This window comes from Garra rufa, chromosome 9, assembly GCF_049309525.1.
Source record: "Garra rufa chromosome 9, GarRuf1.0, whole genome shotgun sequence".
Classification (NCBI taxonomy): domain Eukaryota; kingdom Metazoa; phylum Chordata; class Actinopteri; order Cypriniformes; family Cyprinidae; genus Garra; species Garra rufa.
The window spans coordinates 41,073,940-41,101,267 of NC_133369.1; the positions used below are offsets into that span (position 1 = coordinate 41,073,940).

The window sequence follows — 27,328 nt, forward strand, 5'->3', positions numbered from 1 at the left end:
AAAGTTTCACACTTTTATTTGTTGCCATTAATTAGGTGTAACAAACACAGAAGACATCAAATATTCTTTAGTTTAAATAAGACCCCTTTTCCATTTGTTTTTGTATGAATAGAAGATGAAGGCTCAAACTATGATGAGCAAAGGGCACAGAATCAGTCATACATACAAATTTGTTAGAAACCTCCAGAACCAAACAAACTTTTAAACCAGTGTAATATACATTGTGGATGTCAGAACATAAGTTATGCATTACAGATGCAGACTTCCTCCTGGCAAACCCCATCAGACTGTATGGACAAGACTGTTCATCAACATATAAAAGGTGCAGAAAACACATTTGAGGTCTAATACACAATATGCTAAAAGAGGTACTGGTTACACTTAAGCTGTGTAAAAGTAAGTATTGACACTACAGAGACAAGACAAAACCATTTCAGAGATCAAAGATTATACACAACTATGTCAATACAAATTTGACAAGACTTAACAGGAATAATTCAGAAGACACAGATTGTTGTGACATATCAATGCAAAAGCTTTTCAAGTCAATGTTACTGTATTAGAAATATTTTAAAGATACATTTTTTTGCATTTGTTTATCATTCTTTTCCTCTTTGTCTTCAGACATGGGAAAAGGTAATGAGGTTTCAACGCTTGGTAGATGAAGCAGACTGGCTTCCTCCCTGAAAAAGAGACAATAAGCACAAGCTAAAAATAGGCTGCTGATGTTACATATTCATTACCAATAAAAAATAAATAAATACTGTTACCATTTTGAAGATCCGGGTTAAGGAGTCTCCACGTCCCTTTTGGCCTTTGGTGGAGCTCTGTGATTTCTGATCTTTCTGTTAATAAAGCAGAAAGTGTTGTGGATAATGTTGTTTTTTCATTTAAAGGTGTTCTCATGTCTCCAAAATTGGAGAAAACCATTTTGTCAGTGTTGCAGAAGTCTGAGGCAGTTAAAATGACAGATAAATTCAAAGTAACAAAGTTACTGATAACTTACAAAATAATATGAAATATACAGATTAGGTCAAAAGTTTACATCCCCCTTTCAGAATCTGCGAAATGTCCTGAACAGTTAAACCGCCTGCTGTTTTTCAGAAAAATCCTTCAGGTCCCACAAATTCTTTGGTTTTCCGGCATTTTTGTGTACCCTTTCCAACAATGACTGCATGATTTTGAGATCCATCTTGTTCAAAATGAGAAAAACTGAGAGACTATTACAGAAGCTTCACATGATGCATTAAGAGCCAGGGGGTAAAAACTTTTTGAACTTGAAGATCAGGGTAAATTTAACTTATTTTGTCTTCTTGGAAAGATGTAACTATCTTCTATAGCCTCTGAAGGGCAGTACTAAATGAAAAACAAATATGATATTAAGGCAACATAAGAAAAATGTACACATCTTTATTCTGTTCAAAACTTTTCACCCCCTGGCTCTTTTTCTTTTGGAGCATCAGTGAGCGTTTAAACCTTCTGTAATAGTCCCTCAGTTGTCCTCAAAATCATAGTCATTGTTGGAAAGGGTTCAAACACACAAAAATGCTGGAAAACCAAAGAATTTGTGGGACCTGAAGGATTTTTCTAAAGAACAGTGGTCAGTTTAACTGTTCAGGACAAACAAGGGACTAATGAACAAATATCACTAAACAGAAATACAGGACAGCTGTGGATCATTCAGGTAACAACATAGTATTGAAAATCAAGGGGTGTAAACTTTTGAACAGGGTCATTTTTATAAATTCAACTATTATTTTCTCTTGACAAATAAATCTAAATATCTCTTATGTGAAATATCGTATTCAGGTCCGTACTAAGTAAACAATAACATGCATTTTGTAAAGTCCTTTATATTTTGGTAAAATAATTAACATTTTGTAGAGTCTGAAGGGGGGGGGGGGGTGTAAACTTTTGACCTCAACTGTATACTATGTATAGGACTGAGGTAGTGGTAGTTTGCTGTTTGACTGAGTAAAATAAAATTGCAGATTTAAATCAAATCTAAATCACCTAAAGCATAATGTTAACACATTTCTTAAAAAGTAATAGCTGTGAGACTTACCCTAGATTTGGGGGTAGAGGGAGAAACCTAAGTGGGGGGAAAGCAAAATACAATGAAAATCATTAAATAAATAAAAAACTATCATTCATTCTATCTTTTGTTTTTTGTGTTGTCATTATTTGGTCTGGTATGAGAAACAGGGAAGAAGGAGGAAAGAGAGATACGAACAATGGTTCTGAAAAAGTGCGCGACAGCATTCTCATCTGGACGGCGACGAGGAGATGCGCTCGATCTTTGAGGTGATGCTGACAAACCTCCACGAAAAGACCCCTGTGTTGAAGAGACAACATTTCTGATCATTAAACATTTCATCACAACAGGTACCTTTATTAAAATCTTTGGTCCAAACTTTTAAAGACAGTAGGAAAATGGGAAAGTGGGAAAAATGTATAGAACCAAGCCTGATGAATAAGTGTGTGTGTTTTTCCGCTGCGTAGAAGGGAAGTTTGCATATTAAATACACCCTTCACTAAAATGACGTTTTAAAAAATTAGCAGCAGAGGCTTGAAAGTAGATGCGTAAGAAAGTAGTTCTACACATAACAGTGTTTTAAGGACATAAACCTGACAAATGAAAAAAAACAAACATCTGAACATTGTCTAAAGGTGTGGTAAATGTGGTATCCACTTTATTTGATTTTATATACGTACGTGCTTATTAAAATAAAATGTTCTAAGTAAAATTGTTCATTTTTTTGTGGGAAATTAGTCGTTTAGACTAATCAATAAATTAGCCGATAGGTTAATCGATATAAAAATAGTTGTTAGTGGCAGCCAGGGTTGGGGCCATTCATGAATTGAATTGAGAATGAATGGTAAATTCCAATTCACTTCCTGGAATGGAATTGGAATTGGAATTGCATGCAGCTGACAGGAAATGGAATTGGGATTGAATTGGAATGCCAGGAAACAGAATTGTATTCAAATAAATTCCACTAAATTCCACTTGAGTTGCTAAATAAAATAATTTGACTTGATTTAATAGTTTATAGTACATTAAATATTGTAAATCACATAAACAACAAACATATAAAAGAAATACAAAGTACTGTATGTTTAGTATGTTAAGCGTGATCATTTCACAAGCCAAATTTCAGGAAATGATGATAATTCGATGCTATAAAAAGTGAATGAAATACATGAATGAACATGACTATACATGTATAGTACATCCAGAAACTTATCACCACTGTCATTCAATTATTAATTCATAATGTACAGTTCTCATTTTTATTTTCTTGCATTTGATCAACTCTATTTAATACATGGTATTTGTAAAGCATCATAAATAAAGTTCAAAGGAACACTCCACTTTTTTGGAAATAGGCTCATTCTCCAACTCCCCCCGAGTTAATACGTTGATTTTTACCGTTTTGAAATCCATTCAGCCGTTCTCCTGTTCTGGCGATATCACTTTTAGCATAGCTTAGCATAGATCATTGAATCCTATTAGACCAATAGCATCGCGTTCAAAAATGACCAACGATTTTCGATATTTGTCCTATTTAAAACTTGACTCTTCTGTAGTTATATCGTGTACTAAGACCGGTGGAAATGCAAAGCTTCAATTTTCTAGGCTGATAAGATTAGGAACTACATTCCAATTCCGGCGTAATAGTCAAGGAAGTTTGCTGCCGTAATATGGCCGAAGCAGGAGCAGTAATATCACGCAGCACATGTGCAAATGCTAAACTAGCTGGGAACTCATTTCTGATAATACTCCGCCCGCTTCGCTATGCTAAAAGTGATATCGCCAGAACAGGAGAACGGCTAAATGGATTTCAAAATGGTAAAAATCAACTTATTAACTCGGGGGGAGTTGGAGAATGAGCCTATTTCCAAAAAAAGTGGAGTGTTCCTTTCAAATGTATGTCTCTAAATGTAATCACAAATAAATGCTCAGAAACAGCAATAAACGGAATTCAGTGGAATTTCCCTGAATTGAATTCCACTTCCTGTAATTCCAATTCAATTCCAACTCTGTTTCCTGTAATTGTTGTTGAATTCCAATTCCATTTCCTTCTTTGAATTGGAATTGTTGAGTTCATTCCTGAATTGACCCCAACCCTGGTGGCAGCCCTACTTTTATACCCAAACATGATATCCACACCTATTTCCATTTCACCTGCTTACTGTGAACTGTTTCAAACTGTTTAGTTTGGATATTCTATAACATTTTCACTTTTATTTCACCAGGATCCCAGCTTAAGGACTTGGTGGATAGTTTATTTTAAATGGCATCCCGGATCATGTCAGAGGATTGTTCGAACTTTGAAGCATGTTGTTTTGTAAATGAGGCACTGTGTCATGGAGAGTTCACAAAGAAACATTTGTTGAAAGATGAATTGGTACTAGATCTGACTGCAGCTGCATCAGTAAGTAAATGATTTCATAATGCTTTGTCTGGAAATGTCTGTTTTATTTGAATTATCTTTCAAAACACACATGCAATAGCGAGGGGGCATTGATTCTATTTCCTATGTGATGACTTTAGCCAATCATAACAGTGGCCAATTACTAAGGAGCTGTAAAGGACACACCTGCACACCTCATGGAGGCACTGCCATCCTCTTAAATGTTTAAAGTCGTGATGACACTGAAGTAGTAACAGATCTTTTTTTCCATGTTGTTGACATACATCCACAGGATTTGATTATCAAAAAACGTGGTCCTATCCATGGGTTAGTTATTGCATTTTTAGATGTGGGTGTTGTATAACCAAGTATAAAGCCAATTGTTTTTACATTTCTCCAAAAATAACTACAAAATTCTGGAACAAGCACATTTTATCTATGTATTCAGCTTTTTTTTTTTTTTTTAGCTTGAAATTATGTTCAGATATTGTTTTTAATCGTTATGTTCTGCTCTAGGTTTAGCTCGGTGTGTGTATAGGCATGGGCTGAGAACTATAAAAGTCAATAAAACACTATTTTAAGCCATGGGTTATGGCCAAAACAGCAGCTCTGTTTGTTGAAGTAAATCTACAAGATCTACAAAACATTTGCCTGGTATTATGCTCCTATCGAAATGCTATAATATGTGACCCTGGACCACAAAACCAGTCATAAGGGTCAATTTTTTTGAAAAGGAGATTTATACATCAAAATAAATAAGCATTCAATTGATGTATTGTTTGTTATGATAAGATAATATTTGGCCGAGATACTGCTATTTGAAAATCTGGAATCTGAGGGTGCAAAAAAATCGAAATATTGAGAAAATCGCCTTTAAAGTTGCAATGAAATCTTAGCAATGCAAAAATTACGTGTTGATATATTTATGGTAGGGAACAAAATATCTTAATGGAACATGATCTTTACTTAATAACATAATGATTTGTGGCATAAAAGAAAAATAGATACACTGTAAAAAATGACTGTGAATTTAACGGTAAAAAACAAAAAATGCTACGGTATAAACCTGTGAAATGGTTAACGGTAAGTTCCCCTTCTATATACGGTGAAAAACTGTGCATGTAGTTTTACGGTACCATACCGTTTTTGGAAGTGCAAAAAGAACGTAAAATTTACAGTGAATAATACAGTGTTTCATTTTTCTTTATTTGATGTTTTTTTGTTAAAATAACTTTTTATTCTTAGATTTTTCTTGGCAGTTTTTTAGGGTTGTATGTTACATCTAATGTTGTTAAATTAATGTTTTTTGCATTATTTCAGTTTTATGTGTGTTACCATGATGGTGTTTAGTGTTTGTGTGAATGACACTGTGCACCTTCTATATATGTTATTTTTCAAAACCTCCTTGTGATGGGCCTTGGCTCAACATGTGATGTTGTCATCACCACCTACTTTTGGTGGTTATCATTGTATTACAAAAGTTAAAAACAGATTTCAGTACTTTAAAAGGTTGTTACGTTACCATTATATCAGTGAAATTACGGTATTTACCTGTAAATTTAACTGAAAACTGTAAAACCTAAAACATTGCTACAGTATTTTTTACGGTAAAATTCTGGCAACCACAGCTGCCGTTTTTTTACCGTAAATTTTACGGCTTTTTTTTTTTACAGTGTAACTTTGACCCATACTAAGTATTGTTGTCTATTTCTACAAATATATACCCACGGTACTTAAGACTGGTTTTGTGGTCCAGGGTCACATATTATGAAATACATTTGTTATTTCAGACTTATACATGTTTAAACCAAGTAATTTTGTACTATACTTATAAAGTGTCTTAAGGCCTTTTCACATCAACACAAGTGTTCAGCACAAAATCTCTGTTTAGACCAAGGCTTTAAAAAACAGCAGAAGAGCTGAATGAACATATAGATTCACTCTGACAGTAGATGGTGCTTTTAGAAAAGCAGAACTACTCTGGGACACAAAATGCTACATAACTTTCTATTTCTGACACCTACTTGTCATGGTGAAGTAAGAAATTCTGAGATTTTTGTATTCACTGTGGTATTTATCAAATAACACCAAACACACACCCAGCATAGTAAAACAGTAGGCGAAAAGTACCCAGATTACTTACTGCTTCCAGCGAGATTCCGAAGTAACTGGTTCCAGAATTTTTCTCTGCTTTTCACTGTCCCTTTGCAAAATACCCTGTTCATGAGTCTTGGTTTTATGTATTGACAGACACATTGACGGATTCTCATGTTGGTCTGAACCGATGCATTAAAGAGCAGGTCATATGGTATTTTAAAGTGTCCTAATATTGTGTTGGAGTCCCCTACATCAGGTTTAAATGCATCTAAGATCAGAAAACATTATATTCTCAGAATATACATTTAATATTAGAGTAATCTCTCAATGCTTAAACCCCTCCCTTCCATAAGCCTAATCTGCTCTGATTAGTCAGATGGCCAAGTCTGTTGTGATTGGTCTTTCCGTATACAATGCAAGCAAATCGTGTCCACAGATGGGGCCTCGCTTATAAAAAGTTACATAGAAACCATCCTAAATTTGATCTTATGATCATCTCTCAAATATGCGTATGTGTGATTCATAGAATAAACGTACACGCAGAAAACTCATGAATTTGAAATTGCATGCACCTGAATGGTTAAGAACTCCTAATTATTGTCATTAACATATAAAAGACCACTAGTCATCGTCTAAATCCTTTAATTTAGAACAGCGAGCTGCAAGAACAGCTTAGATTTCCGAAAACCTGCAGTACTCCAACAAGAAAAAGTGAGTATGTCTGCTCAGGCCCTGACGCTAAGGACTTTTTCACATCAAAGGCAGTTTTTACAGATATGAGCATTGTCGTGGATTTAAGCACATGCTCACTCTAAGATCAAATCTCTGTGTACACACACTTTATAAATGAGGCCCCTAAAGTTTATTTACTAAACTGTAAACACTTCACAAATCAATAATGGTGGATATGTTAGCCGAGTGCTAACACAACAGCAAAATAAGAAATTTCAAATGATTACGAAGTCTGTCCGCTACACTACAATATTTATTATTAAATGAAGTAATTAGAACAACGACAGTCTACGTTAATCGAAACATTCTTAGGAAATAGTGGGTTCACAGCGAATTATCAGAACTATTTCAGTAAGACAGTAATATCGGGGTTTACCAGAAAACCTAAAGCTGCACAGGTATACATCACATATTAGCACAAAAAAAATATTTTGAGCACTTAATTGAGAATGTACACATAGCGTATCGATCGTACTTACAGGTTGTGGTTCGGAGACACTTGTTGGTTCTAATAAAGAAGGTACAGACTTATCTTTCATGAACAAGCGTTTAACGAATCCAGCCTTGAACTCTCCAAGATTAGAGAAGCAGTTCTTGTTAAAATGACGAGCACACAACAAAAGGTTCGAATTGCTTTGGTATCATGGAAAAAATCTATTTTAACTACTGATTCTTCACATCGCCAACTTTCGACAATGAAAACAAAACCAACTTGCTTTCACAGCGCAAAACACAGCGTCTTCTCGACATGATGTAAACACACTAACTAGTGGTCAAACTGTTTGTATTTCAGAGGCAGGCGGGGATTGTGCTAATATGTTATTGAGTGACATAGATTGGTAACAGGCAGAAGATTAAAAAATATGACGACTCGTTAAGACGCTTCAGAATTTACTCTCTTTTGAGAGACAATATCTGCATTTATCATGCACTTTTTTGATTAACAACTTTGCAGAATGTTTACATTTAAGGATAGCTATGCTACAAACTGCAAAAAAGATTTTTCGAAAACCCATATAACCTGGTCTTTAATAGACATTTATTCAAGTCTTGTAGGGTCACGGGAATGCTAAAGCCTATCCCAGCGACTCGGGCCACAGGTGGGGTTATACCCTCCCAGTCCAACATAGGACTCACTCACACACGTCCACAGGCAATTTGGATTGTGGGGAAAATTGGAGCACCTTGATGAAACCTTTGCCAACATGGTTAGAATCAGGCCTACTGGCTCAGGTAGGACTCAAACCAGGGATCTTCTGAAAGTCGTGACGTATTGTCAAGTATGGTGACCCACACTCGAAATTGGCCCTCTGCATTTAACCCATCCAAGTGAACACACTCCGGAGCAGTGGGCAGCCATTGGGGAGCAACTGGGGGGTGAGCAAGGCACTACATCTACACTGTAGTGCCTTGCTCAAGGGCACTTCAGTCATGGTATTGAAGGTGGAAAGAGCGCTGTTCATTCACAATCCCCACCTTCAATTCCTGCCGGTGTGGGAATCGAACCGGCAACCTTTGGGTTACAAGACCAGCTCCCTCACTATTAGGCCACGGCTGCCCATTAGGCCTTCTTGCTTTGAGGCAACATTGCTGCCCACTGAGTCATCATGCTCCCCTCTTTTTATACATTTTAACGCAGTTCAATTAAAACTGGATCTGAAAAACACTCCACATAAATGGTGAATGGCATCTACACTCATATTGGTCTCTGTCTGACTCATCCTCAGACTTATCCCGAGGTCAGCCTGATCCAGACTGTATCCAGGACAGATGGTTCACTCGCATCCAGCGAAGACCATAACACAGCCCTTCCCAGCCAGCAATCTTTATGACTAGATAATTACTCACTGTAGATGGCCAGCAATGGCCACAAACGCATCATGCTAGGGCCAGCTAAAACCACAACAGAGACCTAAACAACCTGCAAGACCTCAACAATAAGCCAGACCTCTATTGCTGGCTTTACTACAAGCTCTACCTCCATGATCTTAGCCTGCCTGACTACAACTCCTTACTCTATGATCTCAGTCTCTGAGTCTCAATGATCTGTCTCCTAGGAGAAAACGCTGCTTAATAGTTGAACACCATTAATGTTTGGCATCATCAGTCAACTGCAATTGATTATATTGTTAGGCCATCTTCATAAGTTTTCTTTAGCTACAGTATATTCTTTGTCAGTTTGGTCTTTCATCTTTAATCTTTTTTAAATTTACAGAACTTAGTCTATTTCCATTATATTTTGGTTTTACTGGCATTCAAATTAAAATGATTACATAAATGAAAGGATACCATTAAGAAAACACACTCACACACACACAAGCTTTCTATATATGACCCTGGACCACAAAACCAGTCATAAGTAGCATGGGTATATTTGTAGCAATAGCCAACAATACATTGTCTGAGTCAAAATGATATTTTATGCCAAAAATCATTAGGATATTAAGTAAAGATCATGTTCCATTAAGATATTTTATCAATTTGCTAACATATATCAAAACGTAATTTTTCATTAGTAATATGCCTTGTTAAGAACTTCATTTGGACAACTTTAAAGGTGATTTTCTCATTATTTAGATTTTTTTTTTTGCACCCTCAGATTCAATTTGTTCAAGTAGTTGTATCCCAGATATTGTCCTATCCTAACAAACCACACATCAATAGAAAACTTATTTATACAGCTTTCAGGTTTTGTGGTCCAGGGTCACATGTTATAAAATGTGAGGTACAGTATTAGCAAATTAAAAATACATGGAATCACAGTCTTTAGAAATTTTAGATATTAGAACTATTTGGATTTCATTTACACAAAAAAAGCCTTTTGGTTGCAAAAATTTGCCTCTGTGAATACGTTTCTTGTAGTGTTCTTAAAGAGATGGCTGGGAAAACCTTGGGAACCCTCCAAAGGGCTGGACTCGTTATTAGCTGGGACTCACTGAGCTATGGGGCCTGGGTTTTCACATTTTATGGGAACTAATGTTACAGCCATCCTCTTTGTATTTTATGAAACCTTGTACCTCAGTGGCACCAGTTTCCTCTCAAAGATCCATCAACATACAGTAACTTCCCCCTTGAATTTAGTTTATTCAGTTTCGTCTTGCTATTAAGATACAACAGTTGCTTCGCTGAGGCTCTGGGGCAATCTTTAAACTGAAATCCATTCTGAAATCTCCTTCCTTCACTGTGTTGCTGAGCAGTTACCACATATTGATCCTGGGGGACTGCAGAAAGTATACTGTTAGTTGTTTCGCTTGTTAGTGAGGTTAAACATTGAACATTTTGAACCTAATTGCTACATTGTAAGTTTCAAAATTAATGATTTTCACCACAAAGATTTTTTTTAACCTAAAATCATATCAGACTTTTCAGCAAATGGTAAAACTGTATTTTCAATACTTCTCAAAAACTGCTTACTTATGCTTATTCATATTAATTTGACCTGATTTGTTAACTCTTTACAAGACACTTTACATTGGCAATTCCTGTGACCACACTAGTAAAAAAAAGAAAAGAACAAAACGCACACAATTTTTACTAATAGCAAAATTTCACAGTGAGCCTCACTATTTCAAAACAAACAAACAAAAAAAGTCAGTGTTCATGTTGTTAGATATATTTTAATCAAGCAAATGTCAAAAAGCTCAGGACAGGATCAGGCTAAGGAACAGCTTCAGGGTTGTTCCAGAATACGTAGGTTACACAAGCTGTTGTTGTTGTTACAAAGCGTTACAAATGGGACACAATCTACAGGGGTTACTAGTGAGGCATTAACACTTAAAGATCACATTGTTACATAAGAGAGATGAGTGAACCTGAGGCATGTTTGAGAAATCTGGTTGAAGCAGCAACATGTAGGTCTGAGACAAAACTATTGTACAACTGGAACTATGACAATCTCAATCTCTGTCACATTTTTGAACATTATTTTTCCCCACAAAAAAGTTTAGCTATATTAAAACTGGTTAATCAAAATGTTACACACTGCACAAGTCAGTAATTCTGTAACGTTACATTTGAACCATCCTATGGCACTTTAAAAATAAGGTCACAAATATAAACTTACATCACTGAGATGTCATTTCACATTTTTCCCACAAAGCAAAAAAGTTTCCCAACTTTGGTGTTTGTCACCCAACAGCTTAAATATCCTTGTTTTTGAAGAAAAATATTTATTTCCCTCTTTTCCTAAAAGTTAAGGCTCTAGAAATTGCATAATTTCACAAGCATAACAAATGTTAAAGATAAGTTCCAAAACGATGCAAATTCATTTTAGAAACCAAGCTGATAGGTAATGACCTCTTGTCTGTACCATGAAAAACCCTGAGGTGCTCCCTCAACACCATGATGTTCTGAGATAATTGGATTCTAAAATGTCTATAAAATATATAATATTCGTCGGTCACATACTGTATAAGAAAATGTCGTAGATATGTGAAAATCTAGTTGAGACATAGTACCACTCACTGTATAATGTACCATTATGTCTGATTACTACAGAACTTTTCAAAGTTTGAGTTGCTGTCAGTGAAAAGTCGTAAAAACACTTAATTTTGTTCCAACACAAGCATTTTAAATACATTTGAACATTCTATAAAAGATAGAAGTTATGTTTATAAACATCACACTGTTCGCTGAATCCCTGAATCACAGTAAAATCCTTTAACAAATCAAACTGCAGCTTTATTCAATACTGGATACTATATGACAGCAGGTTTAGCGTGTAATAAACTTTGTTAAAGAGATGAAAGTCATTTAAAAAAAAAAAAAAGAAAGAAAATCACACGCAACTCATTTACTGGTGGCGATCTCGTGATCAAACAATAATTGCAGGTCAAGATAAATTCAAGCAATAGAACAGTAGTAAAGGCTCATGTGGAGAACTCTGAATGCTAATTTCAGACGAAGCCTGCTCAATCCTCACCTTTCCCTTCTTCTTTTTCTCCCCTCCGAAGAACTTTCCGATCTGATCCATTACGGTAGGGTTCTTCTTACTGCGGCCCAGTCTGAATGTTGACTGCGAAGAGCTTGCAGATGCCATGCTGAGTGTTTGCTTTAATCTCTGCAGCGGTGCTTTCTTTTTCCAAAATGGGAGTGAGGAAAGAGTAGGCAAAGAGGAAATCTAATCGAGGTCCTGCTCTGCACACTCGGAACCGCACTCTGAGCCAGCTCCGCTGTGCTCTTGGATGGTCTGCAGCTCGTCAGACTCCGAGGGGCGGTCTTTGAAGGTGTTGTCCTCGCGACCTGGGGCATCTCGAGAAAAGAGGCGGACCAAGTGTGGGCGGGGCCCTGAGGCATCAGGGTCGGCTGTGTTCGGATGGTTCCAGCTGCTGTGATCTACTGCAGCGTTCATGGAGTCAGTCACCACTGGACTCTTGCTGGAGCACCCATTGTTCTGGTTAAGGTCCGCCTCCCCCTCTCCTGCACAGAAACATTGGGAGTTATCTGACATTTCACAGTAAGATCATTGTCATCACCTACCCCCACCCCCTGCTGTGCAGGCAATGAGTGCTACAGATTCTCTCCACATACGTCCACAAAAAAAAAAAAAACAGTTAATTGCATTACCAATTACTTTTCTTTGAGAAAAGATCCAGAAGCACTGCAATAAATATGAGGAACTATGGAAACTTTGCAATATGTAATATCGTATGTGGCATAATATATATATAATAGATCTAGAGATTCATAGATTTCAGAGCAGGGCTTCCTCAGGAGGTCGTCAGGTTTGAACCCAGTGCAGCGAGACAAAGCCGCAACTGTACCACACAACACAAGAGAATCTGAATTCTAGTGTTTCTTACAGAGCTTCTTTGTTCCACCACAAAGTTATTGTAGAAGGACAAAGGAAACAGTGTGACTGTAATAACTTCCCCAGGCTGGATTTTGCGAATTCTCTGCAAAGTGAAACTCATCTCATTTCTGAAGTCCATCTCGCCTTGGATCTTTGAGGCAGGTCCAAAAGGAGACAAAAAGTTTGAGGCAACTACTGACAATGTTCCTATTGTCCATTTTAATTATATTATCGGCCTAAAATCTTTTGTTAAAAGTGGATTCTGCTTTAGTGGAAGCAAGGAAACCACACCTCCTGTACAAAAGCGTTACCAACATTTGATTTGTGGCCTTAGACATGGCAAAAATCAAAAACTAAAGCAGACTCTTAAGTGATTGTACACCATAAATTTAAAACATTGTTCAAAATCTTAAAACTTTGCTAAATTTAAAAAGAATTTAAATTCCCAGATGGGATACATCATTGCCCTTTTAGTCAAGTCAATTTATTTGATGTACTTTTCAGAATACACGTTGTTTTAAAGCAGCTTCATGATGTTAAAGGATTACTCCACTTCCAGAATAAAAATGTCATCCAAGATATCCATGTCTTTCTTTATTCAGTTGCAAAGAAATTTTTGTTTGAGGAAAACATTCCAGGATCTTTCTCCATATAGTGGACTTCAATGGTGCTCAACAGATTAAAGGCTAAAAAATGCAGTTTCAGTGCGGCTTCAAAGAGCGGTAAACCAAGCCAAGGGAAAAGGGTCTTATCTAGTAAAACGGTGAAAAAATTGAACTTTAACTTTTTAACCACAAATGCTCTTCAATGCGCATGCACCCTGGTTCAAGACAGTTAGGGTATGTGGAAAAACTCCAATTTCATTTTCTCCAACTTCAAAATCGTCCGACATGGCAGTTTTACCTTTTTTGCACATTCACTTTGTAAACACTGGGTTGGCGATTTTGAAGTTGGAGGAGAAAATTAGACTGGAGGTTTTCAACACAACATTCAACTGTCTTGAACCAGAGTGCACAGAGTACGCTGGCGCATCACAGAGCTAGAGAAGATGTGCATTTGAGGTTAAAAAGTATAAAAATTGCAGTTGTTTTTAGAAAACAACCAAACATTTCGCTAGATAAGTCCCTTATTCCTTGGCTGGGATCTTGTAGAGCCGTTTGAAGCTACACTGAAACTGCATTTGTAACCAGTCCGTTAAGCACCATTGAGGCCCACTATATGGAGAAAAATCCTGGAATGTTTTCCTCAAAAAAGACTAAAGAAAGAAAGACATGAACATCTTGGATGACATGGGGGCGAGTAAATTATCAGGAATTTTTTTAGTTTTCATTGCCAAAAATAAAAGATAACAGCAATGTTTGTTTTTTCATTGTCACCTGCACAAATTACATTAGTGTAAGGGGAAACGCTTAGCGTTGTGCATCTAAATGCACAGTGGAACACACCCAAAGAAAACTCCAGACAAGTGTGTTGGACCAAGTTGAAGGATACTGCAGGATACTGGTCCTCCAGGAGCAGGATTGGACACCCCTGGTTTAGGCCCTTTATCAAGAGTGTAATCGCGCAGTAGTTAATCTCAATTGCTGTTTTTGCTCTACTTTTCTGCTTTGTTTTCTGCTTATGGACTTTCGTATTTGAATTTTTGAATGTCTGAACAGAACCAAATTAGTTTTTATATGTTCACATGCAGACAGCTTTCCTCCTTCTTTATTAATCTGCTGTGTTGCATTCTGAGTCTGAGAACCACTTCTTTTGACCCTGAAGGGTCTGTTGGATTGGTTACATCACTTATGTTTCATTTATGCTTGCTTTGGACTTTGGCCTTACCGCATGCCTAGCGGTATGGACTGTGCATTGGGAGGAACAGGACTTTCCAAGTTGTGGGTCAATCAGCAAAAAGGGCCAGTAACAGTGGCCAGCAGTGACTTTTTTAACCGGGTATGCTAAGCTCCCCTAACTAACTTACAGTGTAAAGCTTGTTGCCTTCTATTGTCAGCTGCACTCGTTCCTGTTGTCTGTCCTCAATCTGGCAACTCGACGAGGGGACAGAAGAAACAACTCTCTCCAATATTTTGAATTTGGCATGCAGTACCAATTTCATCTTCCTGTCAAGTACCCACCATGTACTACCAATAACAAAGAGGTAAAACTAGAAACAGGTAAAGATAATAATACTCCTTTGTAACTTAGATAACTAGATCTCATCACGAGAAGTGAGAATATACACAGGTAGGTTGGAGTTCAACTCTGCAGCGCATTGGCCCCCAGGGCCTCACAGAGTTATGCCAAAGCACGTTCACCAAAAAAAAAACTACAACATAAAAAAGACGTTTATTTTGCAGTGTTGTCTGCTTCAACAATTATAACATGGGATTTCACTCAGTGTGGTGGCGGCACTAAGCTTCACCTATCTAATTTCCAAGATAGCGGTGACCAATTACCATATTAAACAGCTGGTGGAATGTAAAAATACACTTTTTTTGTATTTTTTGCCACTTGCAAATTTGTCTCTAACGTGGCATATGTATAGGGTTTCAATTAAGTGCATCTGTCTAATCTGTTTTTTGTCTTTTTTTAATAATTGTGTATTCTGGATATATTGTTATTCTGCCAGTGTATACACTCTCTCCTTCTATATGTATAGGGTTGCAGTGTCTGGATCATGCACCTAAGATTTCATACAACACTATACTATAAAAGATGTAAAATACTACTTCAAAGATTCATCAGATTTCTGAGAAAAGTTAACCCAACTCAGCTAAAGCCCTGCTGCAACAAACAGACCCACACAGTATGAAGCAGTGGGACTGAGGCACGGGAAGCATGTCTGTGAGAGGGGCTATAGGCATGCGGTCTGTGTCCAGGCCTCCCACCCCTGCGTGAAGTCCTCTCTATAGCAGCATTCATGAGAACCCGAGGGCGCCCACAGGCCCCAAAGACAGTCCTTCATCTGTTTGACTGTCATTGAGCATTCACCAGCTATTCTTCGTCTCATTCTCTACACATAACTGCAGTAGAAACCGCACTTACTGCTACAAACAACTGTAATGACTGTAAAATACAGAAATAAGCTACAGCTGATATATTTAGAAAACTTCGACCTCCAAAAATGTATTATTTGAGGATATTACATCCAGACTTCAAAACTTTTTATTTTTTGAGAGTTTCGGTTTCAGTGTTTTTTAAATAACATTATTACTTAAAAACACCTGCCTTTAAGCATATTTTCTTTTCATTCTGTGATCATCACGGTCAGTTGTGCTGTGTTCTTATTTATCATGCACAGTGTTTGGATGGAAATTAATTGGCAATTGGGCAGATTTTGTTGTGAAAACTTGGCAACCCTGTTTGTATTATTCTTTTGCGCACACAGTTCAGTTCAGAACCATGATCTGTTCACACTGGAAATCTGATATTGGCCACATTTGAAAAAAAAAATTGCGAACAGCTATGCAAACAAAGCAGATCTGAGCAAAAATCTAATTGAGCAATGTGAATGTTATTGTGGTTGTTGTATATTTTTACTGCTGCTGCTGCAAAGCAAAGCAAGTACAGGAACTTGCTACTGCCATTACATACGCAGATACGGTGGTGTGAGTATTTAAGACATTCTGCTGCTGCACAAGTAGCCTTTACAATAACCCAAAGCACATGTATACAGGTGGAGCTGGGGAAGGTGGAGGATTTCAGAGTAACTTTGAAAGGGTGCTGCGAAATGTTCTAGTGGAGGCTAACCAGCCATTTAAATGTAAAGCAGCAAGCTTATTGGCTGCATATGCAACATGAAGCAGCTTGTACCAAGTAGTTTAACACTGTGAATATCATCAGACCCAGAACATCGTCAGATTTTCATATGTGACCCTGGACCACAAAACCAGTCATAAGGTAAAATTTTACAAAACTGAGATGTATACATCATATGAAAGCTCAATAAATAAGCTTTCTATTGATATATGGTTTGTTAGGATAGGACAATATTTGGCCGAGATACATCTATTTGAAAATCTGGAATCTGAGGGTGCAAAAAAATCAAAATAATGAGAAAATCACCTTTAAAGTTCTCCAAATTAAGTTCTTAACAATGCATATTACTAATGAAAAATTACATTTTGATATATTTATAGTAGGAATTTTACAAAAAATCTTCATGGAACATGATCTTTACTTAATTTCCTAATGATTTTTGGCATAAAAGAAAAATCAATAATTTTTTTGACCCATACAATGTATTTTTGGCTATTGCTACAAACATACCCCAGCGACTTAAGACTGGTTTTGTGGTCCAGGGTCACATATAAGTCCTGAAAGTAGACAAAGAGAACCCAATCAAACAAGTGAGAGAAAAAATAATCCAGTGTTACATATTTGGGCATTGCAAAAGTATGTGAATATTTGCTTTCATGTGAACATTCTTTGTTAGAATGACTGTGTGTGCTTGGGGTTGTTGTCTTGCTGCATGACCCCCGTTCTCTTGAGACTGTTTTCTTAAACAGATGTCTTATCGTTTTCTGGTATTATTCAGAATTCATTGTTCCATCAATGACGGCAGACTGTCCTGGCCAAGATGCAGCAAAACAGGCCCAAGCCATGATACAACCACCACCATGTTTCACAAATGGGATAAGATTCTTAAGCTGGAATGCAGTGTGTTCTTTTCTCTGAACATAATAATAGCTTGTCATTTAAACCAGTAAGTTATATTTTGGTTTCATCCATCCATTAATCATTTCTCCAATAGTCCTCTGGTCTGTCCACATAATCTTTAGCAAGCAATTTTCTTTTTTGGAGAACAGTGGCTTTCTACTTGCAACTCTGCCATGCACACCATGTTCGCTCGGTGTTCTCCTGATGGTGGGCTCATGAACAATAGCCTCATGAAGGCCTTTAGTTGCTTAGAAGTTACCCTGGGAACTTTTGCAACCTCACAGGCTATTATAGATTCTGCTTTGGAATGATCTTTGTTGGTCGACCACTTCTCGGGAAGGTAACAGTGGTCTTGAATTTCCTCAATTTGCACACAATCCGTCTGACTGTGGATTTGTGGAGCACAAACTCTTTAGAGATGGTTTTGTAAACTCTTCTGGCCTAAACATCAACTCTTTTTCCGATGTCCTCAGTAATCTTTTTTGTTCGTGACATGATTCACTTCCACAAACATGATCAGACTTTGATAGATCCCTGTTCTTTGAATAAAACAGGTCACGTACTGACATTTGATAGTCACTGCACTGACTGAAAACACATCTGCACAGATGGACTCTAATTTCACTTTTAAATGAACTGCTAATTCAAGAGATTCACATACGCAACACTGGATAATTTTTCTCAAATAAATGACAAAGAAAATATTTTTCTCTCACTTGTTTGATTGGGTTCCCTTTTCTACTTTCAGGACTTATATGAAAATCTGATGATGTTTTGGGTCATATTTGTGCAGAAATATAGAACATTCTAAAGGCTTCACAAACTTTAAAGCAACTTTCAAGCAGCACTGTGATGGCAGATCTTTAAGCTCCAAAAGCTCACCTATCATTCATCAACCTCAAACATGGCTTATCATCTAAAACACAAACCGAACCTTTCTTAATCCAATGTTAACCTAGAAAAATGTTTGCTATTTAGGCATCTGTGCAGAGCGTGGAAGCTGAACAGTAGCGTGCTCACTGCATGACAGATAGGCACCGGTGCGGTCACTTGCTCTCAAAATACTTCCTCATTTTTGGTCATACAAATAAGAGTAATACATCTCTCTACATTTATTTGTTATACTCACGATAACAACGAAACATAGCACTTTTGTAAAATAATGAACAGAATTTGCTTTTTGCAGTCTCTGACGAAACATAGAAACACTGTGTATACTTGCCTTACAGAAATGAAAAATATAGGCCATCTATAGAGGGTGAAATGTCTACTTTTAAATGAACCAAATGAATTCCATTATTTTTTTTATTTTATTTTTTTCAGAAAATTCAAAATAACAGGAAAATGTGAAACTGCGACACCTCCGTGAAGTTGGCACCCCATAAAAAGAAATAATACAATAGATGGTAAATTCAACCTTTAAACTGCATTCCAGTGCAAACCCCAGTCATAGAACCTTACAGTATTACATTAAAAAAATTAAGTAAAGAGATCGAAATAAAAGGAAAAATAACGAATATAAACGAATAATACAAATATTACGGAAAAAATAGGATCAGTTAATGGACAAGATTGTGGGATGCATAAAATATTTCTTGTAGAGCCATTTTATTTGATGCACTTTATTTATTCATGATAAATTTTGAATGCTCTCTACGTCACGCACAGACAGCATCGCCTATTGTTAATATAATAATTTAATATTGTATTAATTTCTAGAATAATTGATACAATCATTTAACTCAAAATAAAATATTAATAAACCTATCTAATCGGGGGTACTATGGTCACGCAGGTTTGTTTATACTTAACTCGTGGCCTCGAGAAATGCATGTCGTTCCCTCATCGTTGCATCTATCGTCTCACGACATAAGGATGTCGTTCCCACGAATTAATATCTCGTGGCCACGACATAATATCAAAGAGTATAGAAGTACCGTAGAAGCACCAGGTTGAGGCGATTTGGACTACAAACCGGTTCTATTTGTAATTCACTGACCCATTCATAAAAACAGTTCTTCCTTCCAGATTGAATCAGCCGTGTTTAATACCTCCATTGAATAAATGACTTACGACTCACTCATTAAAACAGGAGCATGCTGTCATCTATTGGCAATTTAGTTTCACATTCAAAAGTGTCATTGTATTTTTTTTTCTGTAATTTCATGTTTCTGTTCTAATTTCTTTTTTATTATTATTATTAATCTCATAATATTATTCATACACTGTAAGTGCAGTGTAAATATGCAGGAGCTCCGTGTAAAATATGCTATAAAACACCCTGCTTGTTTATTTCTAAGGAAGAGAATTAGATGCAATGTTTATTTTAGCGGCACAAACGGGCACAAATCGAGCACAAACGAATGGCACCTTTTGGCTAGATTTAGACGATATGGGGTGGAGAGTTACGTAAAAGTCCCAAACAAGTATTTTCCCCCATTATATTTAAGAAGGGCTCGGAGATCCCAGGTTTGTTTTAACGGCACAAACGGGCACAAATCGAGCACAAACGAACGGCACCGGTTTGGAAAGATTTGGACGACATGGGGTGGAGAGTGACCTCACTGCCCCGAATTGTTTTTGTTATTTCTAAGAAATGGAAATATATTTGACGTTCATTTCAACGGCACAAACGGGCACAAATCGAGCACAAACGAATGACACCAGTATTGTGTGATTTAGAGGAACTGGGGTGGAGAGTGACGTCACAGCCCCGAAAATATTTTGGTTATATCTAGGGAAGGAAAACAGATACAGTGTTTATTTTAACGGCACAAACGGGCACAAATCGAGCACAAACGAACTGCGCTGGTTTGGAGCGATTTGGACAACATGGGGTGGAAAGTGACGTCATACGGTCAAAAAAATAATGTTTAATATCTTATACAACAAACCAGCACAAACGTTCGTTTTTGCGGCACAAATCAGCACAAACGTAGCACAAACGAATGGCATAGTTTTGGTCATTATTTCTTTTTATGGGGTGCCAACTTCACGGAGGTAACTGCGACTGATGACTTTACCCCTCTGGGTCTATTCTATTAAATGTATTTCTATTTAATTTCTGAGAAAGTGAGAAATTGTTTGTTGGCAGTTATTAAACATATGTAATACATAATGTAATATATAACCTCTATTCCTTCACCATTTGTGGCTTCTGACAGGTTTTTAAATGGGTAAAAAAGACATTCTGGCATTATTGCATTTGCTAGCTGATTTTGAGAAGAGACGATTCGTCACCGTAGAATTATAAGGTTCTATCTGCATTCTGAGCACTTTTGAGATACTAAGCTTCAAAGTTTTTGTGTTCCATAGACTTCTGTAGACAGAACCATTTTTGTTTTCTAAAAAAAAGGCCCCAAAATGTACACAGCTTACAAAAGAAACATCAAATAATGTAAATAAGTTGTCCCAGAATAAGAATATGTGAATAACTCAATTTTTACAAAAATGTCAGATAGAACCTTATAATTCTAAGGTGACGGATTTTGAAAGTTGACATTTTTACACTCTGGACAAAGGCAAAAAAAAAAATTAATCATGTGTTGATTTCATATGAATCAGATATCATCATATTTAATCATCAATAATACTTATTTTTTCAATTATGTCCTATGCAAAGTATTACGGAATTTAATTTCTACTGCAAAAACAAAATATACAAACTAAATAAATAAATCAACTGTGTATTATACATACTTGACTTGTTAATATTTATCCTTGATAATTTTATCTAATATATTACACATCATATATTGTAGTGTTAAATAAATATTTTGAAATTGTATTTTTGTTATTTGATTTATTTCTCTGAAAAGCAATACAAAATAGTAAAAAGCAAATTTTTACTATTTAATTATTGTAATGGTGAAAAAATTGGCGAAAAAAATGCGAAACACCGTGTTCGGTATTCGGCCTTCGGCCAAGCATTTCATTATTATTCGGCTTCGGCCAAGAATTTCATTTCGGTGCATCCCTATATTGTATCATTTTTTTATATATATATATATATATATATTTTTTTTTTTTTTTGTCTCCAGTTAACTCACAAAAGGTTCTGATGTAGTTTCCATGCAATTTATCAGCTAATGTAATAAGGAAAAAAAAGCATGTTTAATTATCAAACAATAAAAATGCTGTTTAAATGGTTTGTAGTTAGAACCAGTGGACAAGTACACTTGTAATAAAATCATTTCCACACAGAATGAGAGAAAAAGAACAATCACGTTTAGGCAGTGAACAGCGAGGCAGTGACAGACTAGCTTTCTGAACAATATGAGCTTTTGAATATGGACGCAGAAGCCTGTAGTCTCTCTGGAGCCTGTGCCAGCTGGTGTTAGCTCCAACAACCTTAAACATACAGTAGAAATGCCACTGTGTCATCTGCTTACTCACTCAGAAACACACATGCACAGCAAAACATAGCTATTATTGTTACTGTATTCTATGGTTGTTACTACAAAAACCTTGTTAATAAAAATTGTAAGCCTAATTTAGAGTGAAGATTCAGATTATACCACTCAAAGCTATCCACCATATGCTACCGATGATGATATTACGATGTGGAACAACTTCTTAGTAATTACTTCTGTTCACACCTATACACTTCCCACTTTTCACACCATTTGTACACTAACTCAAATAATAGCTATGAATGGAAGTAGGGAAATAACAGACTTCTGCATGTGTGTTTCTGCATGTGAATTTCTGTTTGCTCCAAAACTAATAAATACATCTACTACAGTTGAGATCAAAAGTACATACACCTTGCAGAATCTGCAAAATGTTAATTATTTTATCAAAATAATACGGATCATACAAAAAGCATGTTATTTTTTATTTAGTACCGACCTGAATAAGATATTTCACATAAAAGATGTTTACATATAGTCTATAAGAGAAAAATAGATGAATTTATAAGAAATGACCCTGTTCAAAAGTTTACATACACTTGATTCTTAATAATATGTTGTTACCTGAATGACCCACAGCTGTTTGTTTGTTTAGTAAGACTTCACGAGTCCCTTGTTTGTCCTGAACAGTCGAACTGCCTGCTGTTCTTCAGAAAAATCCTCCAGGTCCCACAAATTCTTTGGCTTTCCAGCATTTTTTTGTTTATTTGAACTCTTTCCAACAATGACTGTATGATTTTGAGATCTGTCTTTTCAAGCTGAGGACAACTGAGGGACTCATATGCAACTATTACAGAAGGTTCAAACACTCACTGATGTTCCAGAAGGAAAAAGCCAGGGGCATTTTTTCTTATTTTGCCTAAATATCAATTTTTTCATTTAGTACTGCCCTTCAGAAGATACTTACAGGTAAATTTATTCTGATATTCAAATTCACCCCTGGCTCTTAATGCCTCATGTTTCCTTCTGAAGAATCAGTGAGCGTTGAACCTTCTGTAATAGTTGCATATGAGTCTCTCAGTTCTCCTCAGTGTGAAAAGATGGACCTCAAAATCATACAGTCATTGTTGGAAAGGGTTTAAATACACAAATACAAAAGACCAAAGAATTTGTGGGACCTTACGGATTTTTCTGAAGAACAGCGGACAGTTTAACTGTTCAAAACAAACAAGGGACTCATGAACAACCATCACTAAACTAATAAACTAAACACAGTATTTAAGAATCAAGGGGATGTAAACTTTTAAACAGGGTCTTTTTTTTTAGAAATTAAACTATTATTTTCTCTTGCAGACTATATGTTAATGTCTTTTTTTTGTGAAATATCTTATTCAGGTCAGTACTAAATAAAAAATAATATGCACTTTGTAAGGTCCCTCTTATTTTGGTCAAATAATTACCATTTTGCAGATTCTGTGAGGTGTATGTAAACGTTTCGCCTCAACTGTATATCTAGTTTCCTTGCTACTGTCTGAATCAAAACTAGATTACAAGACAAAACTAGAGTATATGTTTGATTTGCCACATCATCAAATCCAGTGACTAGTGCTTATTATATCAATTCAGTACCCCTGTAAACACAATTTGACTTCCAGATGGATTAATAACCTAAGTTCCGTAAAACCATCCAGTCAGATCAAAGCTTGCCAAACACAGAAAGTGCTTTGCGGCTTTGTGTGCAATGCGCAGGAACGCTTGTGTAGTTTCTGGGCCCCCTGGACAGTTTATCATTGGGCTGAGATTGAGGAACCATCCAAAATGGTTTCCAGTGACAGGACTCAAGTTTTATCAGTTCAAAGTACAGAAAAGTCGTGGCAGCAAAAAAGTTACACTGCAAAAAATGGCTTATCTTATTTAGTATATTTGTCTTGGTTCTAGTCAAAATATTAAAAAAAAGTTAAAATAAGTAACATTATCTGCCAGGGGGGTAAGTAAAATACTCTTGTTTTAAGAATATTTTACTTCCCCCACTGGCAGATCATTTTGCTTGTTTCCAGGGGGAGAAACTAAATTAAATGCATTTTGCTTAAAACAAGACTGAATATCCAATGCCATTTTGCTTACCTAGTAAATGCATCTTAATTTAAGAATTTTTTGATATTTTGACTAGAAACAAGACAAAAATACTACGTAAGATAAGCCATTTTTTGCAGTGTACACAAATATATTGCTAACACACAGGCTGCAGTGCAATAATGAGCACATCTTGCCCAAACCTCTCATTTTGTAGTAAGTCTAATTGGAGTGACCTTGCTATTATTGATCTGCTGTAATATCTCAAGAAGCTGGGCAATGATGGGTAAACAAGTAATCCCAGAATAGTAGATATACATGCTAAAAATATGCAAATAAATAAATAAGAAAAGAAAAAGATGTTCTTACCAAATACCTCATCTTGCGACTCCGGTGAGTCTGTTGGGACTCGTTCAGATACTGTTGAGGATCCCTTCAAAAATACAAATACAAGGTTTTACATTTACAACCAGAAAATGCTTAAATAAAACACAAATCGTAACTGCATTTCAGGAAATGATCAAAGTGTACAAAATTTCCTTTTTGTTCAGTAGCTTTCAGAAGTGAAATGAGACCAGATATGTAAAAATAAAAATGAGTAAAACCTAAAAAGTGGTATTTTCTCAGTGGTATAATCCGACAAACAGATTAAGGGCAATTTACCCTTCTTTGTCAGACCTTCGCTGTAGCCTTGGTGTAGATTACAAGAGCTTTCTCTTTTGTCTTTGTAACTAAATATACCAGCATAATAATAATCATGTTTAAATGTGGTAGCTTTGCATCTTTGAATATTATGTATCTTGACTGCTTGAGGCTTCTAATGAAAGATTACATAGACTAAGAGTAAACGGTCTTAACCCATTAAGGTCTCTCGTAATCTAAAAACAGTAAATTGCAAATATTAAACTGCATGTGAACACTTTTCAGTTTTCACAACACAATGCAACATGCACGATAAAGACTTTCAAATTGCACTGTAAACCCACTTTGTTTCTCCATAATGCTTGACTTAACATTGAATTTCTGATCACATTACTGTAATAACATCTCAGCTTTTTCTTCTTTTAATATACAACCAGCAGCAAACACTTAACACTCTACATATTTATTATGTTTAACTGCATGAGTAACAATTAAAAATCAAAGCTAAATTAAATGAAACTTGCGCAATATAAATGTGGCATGAGAAACAAATAACTGCATGGAAAGTGAGTGAAAAGCAACCAACGTAAATAAACCAAATAAATCCTGACCTGTGTAGACCATTTGCAATATAGCTGACCTCTAATATGACTAGTTATCTGTATTTTCTAGCAATGACTGGTGCCCCCTAGAGTAGGTGATGAGTACTCTGCATATAGGGAGTGGTGCTGCTGGTGGCTGTATAATCTGCCCAGTGCTTTAAGCATTAAGGCCTTTTTCCCCAGTGTCTCAGTGTGAGAACTAAATCATCCCTTCTGGCAGAACTAGCATGAAACAGAAACAGCACTTGTTGCCAATGGAGAAGCAACTGTTGCTTTTTAATCAAATGTAGTATTAAAAAAAAAATACTTTGACAAACATATTTTTTGCTAGCAATCGGTGGCAGATGCCTTATGCCTGGGGGCGACAGCATCCTGACACGTAATAGTAGCCAATTATTTTGATAACAGGCTTTGACTCCAACATTTCAGAATCAGCAGAGCAACTAGTTTTCTTTTCTTCTCTGAGCATATTAAGTAGTTATATTCATTTTAATGCAAAGCCATATTTCATTTTTTTTCAATGCGCATCTAGAAATTGGATGTGCATCCACTGTAGTTTAAGCAGATCCTCTTACCAAATAAAAAAATGTATAGATTTCAAAATTTTTAATTTTTAAAGTTCTATCTATTCACATCTTGGAGCATCAATATCCAGGGTTTCCACTTTAAGCCAAATGTCAAATTCCCTGACTTTTCTCTGACTTTCACTGACTAAAAAGCTGAATTTCTATAACCTATATTTCACAGATCCATCAAATTGCAAGTTCTATTTACTTGTTCACTGACGTTTTTAATACAAAACACACATACACACTACATTTATTTGCTTTTTTCTGTACTATCTCTACAAAAATTTGTTTATGGTTTTTATGCTTTCATATCCATAACCTAACCTTACCAATAGGTAAAACGTGTGAAACAATGTGATAAAACAAAATACAGTATAGAAAATTTACAATTTGATAAATGGAAACAAAAAATTTAAAGCAACAAACAAAAATCTCTGATATTCCAGGACTTGGACAAAATAAATATAAACTTTCAATGTCTGGAATAGACATTTTAAATTTCCATGATATTCTAGAAATTCCATGAAACATGGGAACCCTGAATATGTGTATATGTAAACATTAGGGCTGCCACTAAAGACTATTTTTATATCAATTGATCTATCGATTAATTTATCTATTAATCGATTATTCTAAATGACTAGTTTCTCACAAGAAAAAAAAATCAACAAGTTTACTTAAGAATATTTTATTTTTAATAAAATCAATTAATTGGAGATGCTTTTGATTATTACAATTTGATGAAACCATTCAAATGGAATCCGGAAATAAAATAAAACTGTAAAACTCACTTAATAACTTTGATTAAAAAATTTTGATTTTTAAAAATTAAAATTAATTTATCCATTAAAACAGGGTAAAGAAAATTATAGCAGAAAAAAATCATTGGAAAATAAAATCGATTTCATAGGGCCCAATAATTATAATTTATTTTTGGTATTGAAATAAAAAGTCTTTAAAATTAGTTAAAATACATATATAATTGCAATGAGTTAACAATAATTAGCTCAAAGAAATAATCAAAAGCAAGAAATCATATAGTTTTATTGCACAAAACGGTTGAAATGCATAATGTATTATAAACAACAGAGCTAATGTACATTACGCGTTACAACAAAGGCCTGCTCAGGGAGCCAACGGCCTAATGATTGTTTTTACACTTAACTGTGCGATTTAAAGGAACCGTATGTAAGAAATTTCAGTTAATCATAAAATGGCCCTGACATGTCACTAGACATTAAGAAATCATGTTAATTTCAAATACTTATATCACTGACAACAGTGGTCCGGCCAGGATATTGTCATTTAAAAGTGAAAGTTGCAGCCCACAACTGATGTTGATGTTGTCATGTTGTGTTTTGGTCTGAGGCTCCACCCTCCAGCTATCTACTAATCACGAAGTCAGTAG

At 35.8% G+C, this 27,328-nt stretch overlaps 2 protein-coding genes across 2 annotated transcripts in view; both read right to left on the reverse strand.

The window, feature by feature from the left end:
* LOC141342896 (myelin basic protein-like) lies at positions 1-12,417 on the reverse strand. The gene is made up of 5 exons (XM_073847473.1): positions 12,169-12,417; positions 2,234-2,335; positions 2,066-2,092; positions 771-845; positions 1-683 (listed from the first exon to the last, which is right to left on the reverse strand). The coding sequence occupies exons 1-5, from the start codon at positions 12,283-12,285 to the stop codon at positions 648-650; spliced, it is 357 nt and encodes a 118-aa protein (XP_073703574.1). The 5' UTR covers positions 12,286-12,417; the 3' UTR covers positions 1-647.
* Positions 12,367-27,328, reverse strand: part of LOC141342895 (myelin basic protein-like) — a 21,268-nt gene continuing 6,306 nt past the window's right edge. Inside the window, exons 3-4 of the mRNA XM_073847472.1 lie at positions 24,477-24,540; positions 12,367-12,665 (exon numbers count right to left, since the gene is read on the reverse strand). Coding sequence (XP_073703573.1) covers positions 12,367-12,665; positions 24,477-24,540 — 363 coding nt within the window. The remainder of the gene's footprint in view (positions 12,666-24,476; positions 24,541-27,328) is intronic.

Coding starts and splice junctions, on each gene's coding strand:
- LOC141342896 (XM_073847473.1), bottom strand. CDS start 12,285: ATGGCATCTGCAAGCTCTTCGCAGTCAACATTCAGACTGGGCCGCAGT. Junction 2,093..2,233: donor CGCACTTTTTCAGAACCATT/GTTCGTATCTCT, acceptor CCCCCCACTTAG/GTTTCTCCCTCTACCCCCAA. Junction 684..770: donor TAACCCGGATCTTCAAAATG/GTAACAGTATTT, acceptor TCTCTTTTTCAG/GGAGGAAGCCAGTCTGCTTC.